This window comes from Parus major, chromosome 4 (assembly GCF_001522545.3).
Source record: "Parus major isolate Abel chromosome 4, Parus_major1.1, whole genome shotgun sequence".
Classification (NCBI taxonomy): Eukaryota; Metazoa; Chordata; class Aves; order Passeriformes; family Paridae; genus Parus; species Parus major.
The window spans coordinates 45,656,176-45,669,321 of record NC_031771.1 but is presented as its reverse complement, the minus strand read 5'-3'; the positions used below and the strand labels follow the sequence as shown (position 1 = coordinate 45,669,321).

At 39.0% G+C, this 13,146-nt stretch overlaps 1 protein-coding gene across 1 annotated transcript in view; it reads left to right on the top strand.

Moving 5' to 3' along the window:
• The window catches only part of LIMCH1 (LIM and calponin homology domains 1), a 170,210-nt gene that overhangs the window by 98,164 nt on the left and 58,900 nt on the right, over nucleotides 1-13,146 (top strand). Inside the window, exons 4-7 of the mRNA XM_033513515.1 lie at nucleotides 1,559-1,665; nucleotides 4,630-4,660; nucleotides 7,658-7,768; nucleotides 12,260-12,455. Coding sequence (XP_033369406.1) covers nucleotides 1,559-1,665; nucleotides 4,630-4,660; nucleotides 7,658-7,768; nucleotides 12,260-12,455 — 445 coding nt within the window. The remainder of the gene's footprint in view (nucleotides 1-1,558; nucleotides 1,666-4,629; nucleotides 4,661-7,657; nucleotides 7,769-12,259; nucleotides 12,456-13,146) is intronic.

Here is a 13,146-nt window from a genome sequence, read left to right as displayed (position 1 = left end):
ACACATTGCTCCACCAACCATTTGACAGTGACCATGACTGTCCTCCATCAAAGACTAAACATAAGAGTTATTCATGATACAGTTGGAAAAATTATAATGCAAACAGTAAGCCAGATGGAAAATTTTACAGGCATCTTTTCATGTCATGAATGATGCTGTCTCTCTGGGTTATGAGCTCTCTGCTCTCTCAACTGCTGTTCCTTCCCCCACTGGCTCCCCTCCAGAGCTGTTAAGTTTCAGCCAGGGAAGAAAGGGAGATTTGAACTCCTCTGAATTTCCAAGTCTGTGTTTTCTGTGGTGTGGCTGGCGAGCTTTGTGTGTGAGAGTGTTGGCATGCCAAGAGCCGCGGCGATTAGCATGCTGCTTGCAGAACAAACAGGGCAGCTCTCCCCGAGCCCCAGGAGAGGCCTGCGAGCAGATGTGGGCAGAGCCCTGCTCACCAATCCTGCTCACAGCGTGGGTAGGAGCTCCACCAGGCTCCTCTGCTTCCCAGTATTATGGAAACAGGTCTCCACCACAAGCTGTGGATCTGCTCCTCTGTAACTCTTCATGTGGCAGCTTAGCTAGAGGTCTGATATGAAATTCCTCAAAGAATATCAAGCTGTACATTGTATCTTCACTTGTGCACACATCTACCATTGCAGTTGCTGATCTGGAAACATATATACCTAAAAACTTATTCTCTACTGGCTTGCAAGATTTATCCATGTAAAACATATTCACTGTAACAGGGGAGCTGTGTACATGCACGTGTATAAAACTTGTGTTGACTATATATTCACACATGCAGATTCAATCTCCTTGGTGCAAACCAGTACCATAGCTTAGACTTGGTTTGAAAGAGACTTATATCAGTTTTTTACTTAGCCTCTCGTAGTTACTGACTTTTAATTTTTACACTTTGAAAGAGTAAACCCTCCATAAGAAGTGCTCTGAAACTGAAGGTGTTTCTTTTTAGAGACCGTGTATATGAAGTGTAGCTTCAAGGTTTTTATTTCAGGAGAAGGCAACTATCTCTTTTCTCAGTGGCTTCTGACTGCTTACATTTGGAGAGGCAAGAGAACAGTTGTGTTAACTGGCTAGATCATATCTGACATGCAAAGTGTTTTCTGAACAAATTGCTTGCTTAAATGGTGGCTGGCTTTTTCATGTCTACTCTTCCTGCTCCCTTCAAAAATCCTGCCTTTACTACTCAGTAACAGGCTGAGGCTGTGTGCAGACTCCAGCAGTAGGTGGAGAAATTAGTGGGCCTTTTTCAGTTACAAAAGTTGCCAACCTCTGTTTGAAAAGAAACAAGTCAACAAGATTGTTGTAGTTACATATATCGGAAAAAAAAAAAAAAAAAAAAAGAAAAAGGTTTCATATGTGTCTGGTTTTCAAACAAAATCTATACTGACTTCTTAAATTATGTGACTGGAAATGTCTTTGGTTCTTTATTTAGCTAATGATATGACTGTTCATGAGCAGTTACTGAATTAAGGAGAATTTGGTACAATTTCTTTTTTCAGTTAAGGAAAGTTTAAAGTGTTGACGTTTTATGTTTTTTGTCTCTTTTCAGGATAATATCATATTATTCTTAAGAGGCTGCAAAGAACTGGGACTAAAAGAATCTCAGCTGTTTGATCCTGGTGATCTGCAGGACACATCAAACAGAGCAACCATCAAGTAAGTACAACAGCAGTTTGTGACTAGCACGTTACAGCCTCAGGTGCATGTGATGCAATAGTAAATATTTAAGAATGAGCAAAAAGGCTATAGAAATTTAATTAATGTAAGGCAAATAGAAAACAGAGGTTTGAGAAACTTTCGGTGTTGGGATGAATAGATTGTTCTATTCAACAGGTGTTGTCCCAGACACATCAACCACAGCTCTGTAAAATAGGACAGCACTTGGAGAATGTTCTCAGGCCTGTGATGTGACTCTTAGGGATGTCCTGTGCAGGGCCAGGAATTGGATTTGATGATCCTTGTGGGTTCCTTCCAACTCAGAATACTCTGTGATTTTGTGAAAATACTGTCTTAGTTATGCAATGAGATTCTGAGGGACTTAGGGGTTTTCCTAATCTAAATTGATGACATTCTTTTTTTGACTGTCCAACTAATAAAATAGTGCAGTCTGGGGGAAAAGAAGTCACAGCTTTGGTATTTCAGATGAAACTGTCCTGATGGTGCAATGTAAGACATTTAGAGGCCTCTCAGATTCTATGAGATGCAGACATAAGCATGGTCTCTTCACTTTCCTGCAAGAGCTGTACCTTGAGACACTCAGTAATTGGGCTGAAGAAGTCAGTGTGGACTGGAAATGCCTCACTTTAGGTAGTTTTTCACAAAGCCACATACCCACTACCACACAAATTTCCCCCCTACCTTTTGAAAGAAAAAAGCACCCCACACTTCCATAAAATTAACAAAATCTGTAATTGGTGTTATTTAGAAGTTTTCCTGAAAGTTTTTGGTCTATCATGTAATATTACAGATATAACAGAAGTTATTGCTCTACAGACAAACAAATGCTGCTGAGTTGATTTAATGGTTTAATTTCATTTGGCCAAAAAGATTATTAATGAAATCCTGTTAAGACATACCCATTTTAGAAAAATATATGGACACAATTTACTAAATTTCAGTAGCATTTTTTTTTATTCCTTTCTGGCAGTGGAAGCTGGACAAGTTTTCTTGGTGTTCAGGCACTCTCTGGGAAAATTCAAAGGCTCTGAAAATCGAATTGGAGAGTGTCCTTGTTTTAAGGAATACCATTATTTGCTCCTTCCCAAGTTTCTGGCTCTAACATGAGGTTCTTCTTGCCCTCTACAAGGCAGTGAGTGGGGACAATGTGATGTATGTCTTCTAAATCTGATAATATTTCAGTGAAATAGGTTCTTCATGATGTCCTGTAAAATCACTGCAATGATTGACCGGAGAGAGTTGAAAAACAATCTGTAATCTTCATATAAAACCCTAACCTCCATATGAAACCAGAGAGGAAGAGTCTTTCTGATACAAGCCTTCATTTTTTGGGGTTGAGGATGGATGGAGTGCCTTGGTGGAGGCAGGTTGAGAGGCTTTGACTAGGGTGGAGCTCAGAGCAGAGCTGTTCAGTATGTCACCAAGTCAAACCTCGCATCATAAACCCCGCAGAACTGGCCTGGCCCTCCCCTGCATATGAGGGCTTAGAGAAAGCAGCTGTGGAAATGAGCCAGATGTTTTCCCAGCACTGTCCAAGTTCATGCTGAGTAACTGACTTGAGGTGTACAAGCCAAGTCCATGACTGTTTTAGAGAAATATGCTGAAGGCTGTCTTCTGCTAGCTAGTTCCCAAGGCTTGAAGGTGTTTTTTCCCCCCTTTGAAGACTTTTGGGTGATTTCTTTAAACATGGTGAAAATATTATTTGTTCTGTGGTAAAGGATGAGTAGGACATTATTGTACATGCTTAAGATAATGACATTTTAACCTTTTTTGACCCATATAGATGTTAATTGAGGCATGTATTAGATCTATTTTTTGGATCACTCTGCTTATAAAAATTATGAGCTAATGCTGTAAGGAATTTTTTGTGACTTGTTAAACAAGTCTCTTTTCCACTGTTATTTTACTAAGAAAAAAAACAGGACTGTTCTATTTTTCTTATTGTGTGGGTATTAGTGGACAAAATTTTAGCTTAAAAAGATGTTATCAAAAATACTTGGTTTACCATTGCCTATATTTAGGCTTTTGTTGTTCTAACAGATTTTAGTACATTTATTTTTGGTTTTGTCAGGTAAACTTTAATGCTGGAGCGGTCTTACTGTTATTGTAGAAGACAATTCCACTATGAACAATCAGGACACAATCTGTACTAAATCTCAAGTAATCTTACTTAGTTTTCAGCACCAAAATGTGATACATATTTCCTTCATTTTTTACTGCTTTCTTTGCTGGATTTTGAAATGTTGTTTATGTTTGCACAAACTTTATACCTTGTTGTTTTTAACATAAAACTGCCTCTCTTCCATGAACATAAGAGAAAACAATAAATTGAGAAGGGTCATGCCAATGTTCAGTCTGAGTGCTCAAGTATACGCTTGAAAAATAAATGTTTTCCACTGCACATTCTGTTTTAAATGGCAGGGTCTTTGTTGCTTCGTCCATTCACTTTGTTCTTTGTAATGTTTGTTTCCACAGAAGCACCCACAATATTTCCTTAATGTTTGGTGATGCCTCTTATGCTTGTTTAGTTGCTTCCAGAATCTGTATGGGTTGCAGAATCTGACTGCTGGATAACTGCAGAACGTATTTTAGCAGTGAGGACTTTTGTCTTCCTTTTTTAAGAAATCAGCAGCTCCGTTTAAAGGAAATATTTTGGCATTGTCCTACTTTACTGTGGGACCATTATAAACACATTTTCTTTTTGTACTTCCAGAATTCTAATTTAATGATTGAAATAATGGTGACAAAATACTCCCATGTTATGAATAAATGAATGTGTGAACTACATCTTCTTAGCTTTCATGTGTTTCCAGGCAGCAGAAGCATTCGGCAGGCTTTTGTTAGGGAAAATGTGATCTGCTGCATACAGCCTCTTGGAAACTATGTCTACTTTCTGATTTTTTTTTAATATTTTTTTTCTTCTTTGTTTGTGTGTGCTAACAGGAACGTTGACTGTAGTAGGAAGCTGAAAAATGTAAGTAGATCACTTGGAGTTTTTCTTTTTGTCTGGTCAATCCTGCTATTGGCCTGATCAAGAATTATTTCAGTAAAAACTGAATACACATGAGTATTGCTGAAAAGTCCTTGTGAACACAAACCTAACTGGGTTCTGCTGGAAATTTAGACAGAGCTGCTATGGTTAAGCAGCCTTATAATAGAAATAAAATGGAGAACATTTGTCTCTTCTTAGATACTCTTAGCTGAGCGATAAACAAAGTGATTTCTGTGCTGTCCAGTGAGGTGTTTGCTGGGAACAGTCTCATTTGATCATGAAGCCACACTTCTGTATCCCTTCACAAGGCATATCCCTTCTATAAGCATAGAGTACAGTTGCACAAAGCACTTAAAATGGACCAAAATTACTATTAAATTGGGATGCAAGGCCTAACCATCAGGTTTGCTAGCTTTCTCATTGTTCTTCCAAATAAATTAATGCTTCCCCAGAAAGACTATTTCTATTTAACTTCAATTTCCTGATAATTTAAACTAAGGGCAATGGTATTGGATCCTGGACTTGTTAACTAGAAAGGAAAACGTCTGAACTTTGCTGGTTGGTCTCAGTTTAAAGCCTAGCAAGCTGTCTGTCTGTCCTTAGTTGTAAACTGGTATAATTTTTATTTGGCTCACATCCCTATATCCTGATAGGAAATGTCAAGATCTTTTCTAATAACTTTGAAAACCAGTAATTATAACTGCCATGACTGGAGGTAAATAAAACCCCAAACAACACCAAAACCACCCATCCCCTAAATTGTTTCATCCTGTCTTTCCCATCATCAGTAGAGTAGAATCTCCTTTACCCTGTAAAGAATTTTAGGGTAATAATTCAGCTTTGGTATTTTAACATTCTTTGTGGGCACTGGCTAAACATCTTTGTACAGATGTATTGCTTTAAAGGTGAAGTTTCAAAAGTATTCTCCATAATGTGCTTGTAGGCAGTATATGCTTTCCAGGTGTATGATCCTGCAGCCTCAGCCAGCCGGAATTGCTTGCAAATGTGAAATTTTCTGCCTTTTTTTTTTCAAATAAAGAAAGGAAAAATAGAGAAAATTATTAAATTTTAGCAGAAATAAATAAAAATACCAAAAATGCCATAACCTTTCTCGATGAACTGAATGGCAAAATAAATTGGAGAGTTTCCTGGTTGCTAGAAATATTGCTATTTGCAAATATTTTCATTTAACTTGAGAACGTATATTGTAAGACTTTTTGCATTAAATTTGTCAAGTGGTGTTGGTTGAAGGAAAGCAGTTCAGATAAAGGTTGTTTCAAGACAAAAAAAATCAGTACTAGCAGCACCACCTCCTTTCATTCAGCACAGTAGTATTGATTTGGATGTAATTTTTTAAAAAAGAGAAAAGTTTTTGAACTTTATTTAAAATGTTAGTGATTTCATGACATGTCTACTACTTGTAAACTGAAAAAAAATATAAACTATATTTGTATATAAAATACATATTTTACATTATGTACCACAGGTTTTTTTGAACAGAAGGTCTCTATGATGCTGTATCCTGTTCTAGCAGTGTCTCATCTGCAGTGCTGCTTAATTTTGGACATTACACTTAAATGAAAAATGAGGATGCTACAGCAAGTTGATAGAAAAGTCTAGCATGTTGCTGAGGAGGAATGTGGATGCATGTTTTAGGGAAGAACATTCTGAGAGATATTTGTTCCCAGTGAAATCCCTCTTTGGGATTTTTTGCTAGTCTTGTTTCCTTTAGTTCACTATATAGCACAAAGTATATGGCCCTGTCCCACCAAAACATAAAATACAATATTTCAGTTTATGTATCTTTTTTTTTATGCAGCTAATGGCAACTATTATTTATTATTATTTGCATCTCTTCTCCACATCAAAATATTTCCTGTTCGTTCTGCTGTTAAATATTTTGCAATGCCAAAATAATGAGCATTAAATGAGGAAAAGCACTGAGTTCTGGGGTGATGGTCTGTCATTTTTAACAGTGTAAAACACAGAACTGAACTGCCTTTGATGAGCAGTTTCCAGTCCAAATAGCTGCTGCACAGCTATTATTAAAGACATTGCTCTAAGTGGAGACATATGTGGGTGCAGAAAAGGCTTTTCCCTGCATGGTATAAATGTCAGCATTTTTGGATGTATTGGATTTGACCATCCTAAGCATCTTAATTTCTCATTTTCTAAAACAAGTGCAACACCAACAGTGTCAGGTCAGATATCTTTGCTATTTGCAAGAGCAGTTCTTGGTCTTTTTCCCCTCACCGGTTTTGTAGGGATTTTTGAGTTACAGAGAGGTATCAAGTCAGAACTTGAATGAAATCACTAACTTTTATGCTCTAGCCTGATAGAAATGACAAGATGCTCATGGCTTTTGATTAACCTTGGGCTAAGCAATTCTTAAACTACCAGAAGCCTGGAAATAAATGTTCCTGTGTCATCTGGTCACTTACATTAAGGTGATTAAAAATGGAACTCCTTTTTCTGTCCTTGAAATAGACACATGTTAGAGATGCTTTTAGGCAAGCAGACATTCTTGGTACTTTCTATATTACCTTGGTCTTAATGGTTTTCATTAATGATTATGATGAAGTAATATTAGTACTCTTTAGGGATTTTTTGGTATTGAGTTTACAAACAAATATATTTGTGTGTGTGTCTTCTAGAAGTTTCAAATCTATTTATCTAGTTTTTCTACTCAGATCCATTTTTCTGTTTATTTTTCCAGGCAGACATAACACTTTTATTATTTTTATTAAAAATACCAGGGAGACAATATGTTAAGTTATATATTTTGTAGGACTGTTTAAATTTTCATAGTTGCCTGATGTATTCATGTTTAACCTTTGACAGACACTCCCTTTCAGTTCTGATTTATAACAAAAACTTGTGCACTGTGCAGTTTAGAAAAAATTAGGGATGTTGCAGGAAAGTAAATTTAGCTACAGGACTGTGTAGATGGCTTACATTATTTCTTTTTAACTTCTGCAGGTATTAGTCACCATTTATTGGCTAGGGAAAGCAGCAAACAGCTGCACATCATATAGTGGATCAACCCTGAACTTGAAGGAGTTTGAAGGCTTCCTGGCACAAATGAGAAAGGTATCTTTTTGTTATGTTTTGGGAATGGAAATTTACCTCAAATTATTACTTAGAGAAATAAACTGTTCCTTGCTAAGTATGAGAGAAGGGGGGCTGGAGTAAAAATTCCTTAGTAAATCTCTACCTACATCAAAAATGTTTCTGATTCTACCCAATTCTGAAAACCACTTTGGCAGCCAGCTTTGTGGTGGTATCAGAGATGCAGCAAATAATGTCAAATAGTGCTTTAGAATTGTCACTCTTTCATCTTAATTTCCATGTGTTTTGGTTTGAATGATTTCATTTGACACCAAGTTTCAACTAGAAGAGCTGAGATTCGAAAGTAATGTGGTAAACTCAAAAGAGAATTATTTTTTTCTTCTTTAAAACATTCAGTCTCATGGGCAGCTTTTTTTGGTTTTGTGTTGCAACATAGAGCATCAAACCAAAGGATCTAAATAGAGCTGAAATGGAAAAGAAGGAGATTATGTTTCACCAAGGGCATAGTTAGGATAAATCTGTTTTTGCCAAGGTCTGAATTCTGGCTGAAATCATATTTAGTGGTTTATGATGAGCTGATCCCTGTTGGAAGGGAAAAGCTGTGATTTGCTGTAGAGTGGTTAGGGGATTTTTGGTTGAGCCTTCTAGCATGCCCTGAACCTTGACATCAGACACTTAACCTCATGGTTACTGCTAATGGCTAGCATGGATAACCAAACCTGCCTTTCTTTGGGATGGAAGGGGCAAGGAGCGGGTGTGGAAGAAGACTGGCAGCACCATGTGCTGGCACGGGGTGTGTTGGACATACTGCTCAAGAATGGCTGTGCAGATACATTCTGCAGTCCACAAAGAGCCTCCTGCCTGCTATTCCCTCCCCACCTCAGGTAACAGCCGTGTCATCACAGCTTTGGGGACCATGGGGAGACTCAGGTCTTCAGTTCTCCTTGAGCTCTGTGCTGCTGAAACTGTGCCAGCTGCAGCTCTTCATTCTGGGGTCTCACAGGCCCAGCACCACTGGAGGGGAAGAAATGCTTGTCTGACTGACAGCAGCTCCCACCCCCTGGTGTGACTGGAGGACCTTAACTAGATGGGTAAAATTCCTGTTTGTGAGCCCAGTTCCTCTGAACAGTTAAAGAGAACACCCAGCTTCTCTGGAGAAGTTTATTTTAGTCTTCATTTTAATGAACTGTGCTTATCACTTGGGACTTTGGCACTCATGAGAGATATGTCTGAGGCTAAGCAATAAGGAGATGAGTTGTATACAAATAGAAGATATGGGGAAGGAGCAGTTTGTAATCCAAAGAGTCTGAAAGGTGAAACAGACCCAAAAAAGCAGGCTAGTGCAGAAAAATTTGCAAAGTGCAGGTTGTCAAAATTGTTAGTGCTGCATGGTATCATGATTTATTTTTTAATGTTTAATTTTACACCACAAGGCTTTTCTTTTTCCAGGTGATATTTACCCATGAAACTAATCATCAGAGCATTTTGGAGGTCCTATCTTGAGCCCTTTTATAGGATGAAATAGGCTAGGGACAAAAGGAAGCATTCTCCAGGGAGCTGGTGGTCATGAAGGGCCTGGCTGGGCATTGCAGAGTGCTGCTAATTAAGGACAAAAATAAGAGGCTGGTACTTGATTTGTTGCAAATGTTGGAGCTGGGAGAAGAGTAGAGGTCACATAAAAGTTGAAAGTTATATATGCCTTTAATACATAAACAGAGCATTTTGCAGTCCTGAAAAGTCTGATTTAGGGTGATGCTGCTGTGAGGGCTGCTGGCGACTTCTTTTATCACATCCCTACTCTTGTACCCCTGCAATATTTCCCACTGGCAGTTGTGGGTTTGCATGTTGCTGCATTTGAAGAGGATTTGGTTGTAAAATATAACATGTTAATCATGCTGTGCAACACTCTGATGTTCTTTATAGCTGAGCTCGAGTGATGAAAAGACACTTTATCACATTCTCTGCTGGCTTTTTTTCCACAGAATTTAATAACTAAATCGACCATAAATTCAGTGTGGTTTAGTTTTTCTGTTGTAAATCCTCTCTACCCGCCTTTTTTAATAAGCAAATCAAAAGACAGCTCCTATGTAAGTTGTCTCGGACTCATCTTTTTCTACTTCTCAAGCTGAAGGAGATATTAATTTCTAATTATATTCATGCTACTCTGTTTTTAATTTCATTAACTATTTGAGTACTCATTCTTCTTTACTTTTAAAATAGAAATTCCCAGTGACAAAATATCCATGGCTTTTTGATTATATTCAGTGGGTGGAACTTCCTGGACAAATGCATCTCGTATTTGGCAATCACACTTTAACTGCCGCTCGGTGACATACTGTGTTTTTAATTAGATAATATGAAAGACTGATGTGCTGTTGTGTGTCATGCCGTGGTGTTATCAGTCCCACAGATAAGCACATTCCCACTGATAGCATTTGGGAGATGACGTTTGTCCGAGGCAGGACAAGTGCCCGTCTGTGTGATGGCATTGTGTTGTGAGAGGGGCTTTGCCAAAGGGAAAGCTGTAAAGGACATGTTTACAGAAGTCTAGGATCCTGTCCTGGTGCCTGCCTCCTAATTCCTAGTGAGCAGCATGCAAAATTAACATAAACAGGCCATTGAAAGTAGGTTCTGCAGAACTCATTAGTTCACAATTGGACTGTTTTCAAACTCTGGAAGATAGTGAATGCGGGATGGGGCTTTTTGCCCAGTTGAAGTCCCTGTAGCTGCTGAGCAGTTCTGTGTCATTCAAATGCAGTAATTTAGGAAAATGGAAGTGTGCCTAAAGATTGAGAATAGCTGATTGGTATGAAGGGATGAGCGGATTTAAGGAATTTGGATTTTTTAAAAGATTTTTGGATCGTGTCACAAACGGGATTTTAATAGGATTTGTGGATTTTTTCTTGGCTGTGTGTAATTCATGAAGATTTCAGGGAGACAGATTTTTGTTGTCTATTGTTTCTATCAGTATTTTAGTTGACTAAACAGAACTGGGAAAGGAATTACATAGGATTTCTTACAACTTTTTTAGATGCATTTTATATTTTTTTTTTTTTTAGAATATATTTTCACTTCTATTTACTGTGAGGTTACTTAATGGCATTACCACAGTTTAGCCTGGCCTTAGGTGACCTTTGCCGCTGCCCTTAATGTGGTATTTTGGCAGATTAGTGGTGAGTGGCACTAATTAGGCCTTCTTCCTGAAAAGTTTTCAGGGCGTTTGGTCTGATGTCTCAGTCCCTCTTGTTCAGCAGGGGGATGTTGGTGTGCTGCTGTGGGCTCTCCCCTCTCCATCACTTCTCCGGCAAACCCTCTTGTTTGTGGAGGCACAGCAGACTGTGATATTCCTGATTGATCTTCCCATTGGCAGTACCAGTGACGGGTAAAACCTTAGCAGTCGGGGACAGTGGGAGCTCTGCTCAATATAGCCATTGTGCTCCAGCTAGTGGTAAGCAGGGGGTGCTTCTTAATTAGGAATTAATATTCAAATTCTTCTGGGGGAAAAAAAAAATCTCACATTCCAGCCTCTTTGGGTCACAAAATGTCAGTCTGATAATGGTACCCACATCTCTGACTTTACTTACTGTCGGGGGAGAAAAAAACAGATTTATCTCTGAACAAACTTAGTTATTTTTGTTTTTTCTCAGTCTGTGTGATTGTAATTAATGTCAAGATACTCCCTAAAACAAGGGATTTATTATAATGCAAGGGTGAGGATGGCTTCTATTGACCTTTCCCTCTGCTGGAGTTTCAGTGTTTTAGTATGTGCTGCTTGCACTGGAAAGAATTTATAATCACAGGGCTGTCAAAGACAGCCATTGTTCTCCCTGCTCTGAACATGTGGGTCAGCTACAAGTGCTTTCATATCCCCCAGAGCCAGGAGCTGGCAAAGAGTAAAGAGCACAACTGAATTCTTCTGAGGCATCGGGAAAAGCATTTTGCATATTTTTCATTGCTGATTGCTTGAGAAAGACATCCCTCTTTCATAACAGGAATTTCTCTTCAAGGTAGACGGAGGCTGGGGCACACTGCTTTATTATTTTGCCGAGCTGAAGCAGCAACAACAAATTCTGTCTGCTGGGGTCCTGGCCAGATAGAATAGATGGGCAAAGAGAGGCGGGGGGATCTTTTGGAAAGCAGCAAACTTAAACCTGATGCAGGCACGATGTTAAAGTTGTAGTGCCTTTGGCTGTGCTATGGACTGTGGACGACAAGTCAAGTTTCAGGTTACTTTCACTTTTGATCAGTTTATTAACTGGTCTGTTGGAACTTTTTCTCAGTTCATTGTGCTAATCTTATGAGTGTAGTTTCTTCTTAAACAGCATAAAACTCGGTTGTTGCAAGCTTGCACTTTGTTTTTGGAGGGAAGAACGGGCAAAAACCAAGGAAACCCTTTTTTGGGGAGGAGACTTTTAGTATTTGGGAAGATGCTTTGTTTTCTGATGTGTAACGCATCTCACGAGTATGTCAGTGCGTTCTGTATGAAGAGGTTCCTGCTGTATTTCCATGTAGGAAACAGAGGATATTGAGAGCCCCAAGCGCAGCATTCGTGACAGCGGCTATATAGACTGCTGGGACTCGGAGCGCAGTGATTCCCTCTCCCCGCCTCGCCACGGCAGAGATGATTCCTTTGACAGTCTGGACTCCTTTGGCTCCCGCTCGCAGCAGACACCGTCTCCAGATGTAGTGCTCAGAGGGAGTAGTGATGGTAAGTACCAGTCACAGTGCGGCACATGCATAACATTGTGGCACAGAAGTAATGCTTCTGGAATAAATGTGCCATTCAGAAGCTGCACACAGCCTCTGAATCGGGAAAATCCCGTGGGAGAACTTCTCTGCAAATGCTGACCTGTGCTCCCTGAGGTGTAGATGACTTTGCCAACAGCTTACCTGAAGTTTGTCCCGAGATATTGTAGCATTGGGAAATGAGTTACATCATTGCAGTGTACTTTTATGATGGGAAAAGTGCTTTTCTGGGTTTTGGTGTAAGCGGATGCTATGCAGATTCATTTTAACTTGCAAACTAGGCTGAAGCAAGAAATAAAATTACAGGAAGAGGGTGTAGTGAATTGCAGGGAATAAAATGTTTGCTTATGTAAATGCAGGGCAGTTGAATGACATGGGAATATCTTGAGAGTGTCTGATACTTGACAGAGTTTTGAAGTCTGATGTACAGCACTTTATCAAATATTATATATGTTTTTATGGCATATAGAAAACAGAGTAATTTAATAACTTCCAGCATCAGAGTTTAGTGTGTCTCGTCTGTGAGAGGACAGGCAGCTCTAGGCATACAGATGAGCTGCTGCTGCTTCTCTGCCATTCTTTTCTGATTGAAAAGGTTCTCAGAGGCTTGTAAACACAGCACGCTGGATGAAGAAGGATTTGCATGCTCCAAG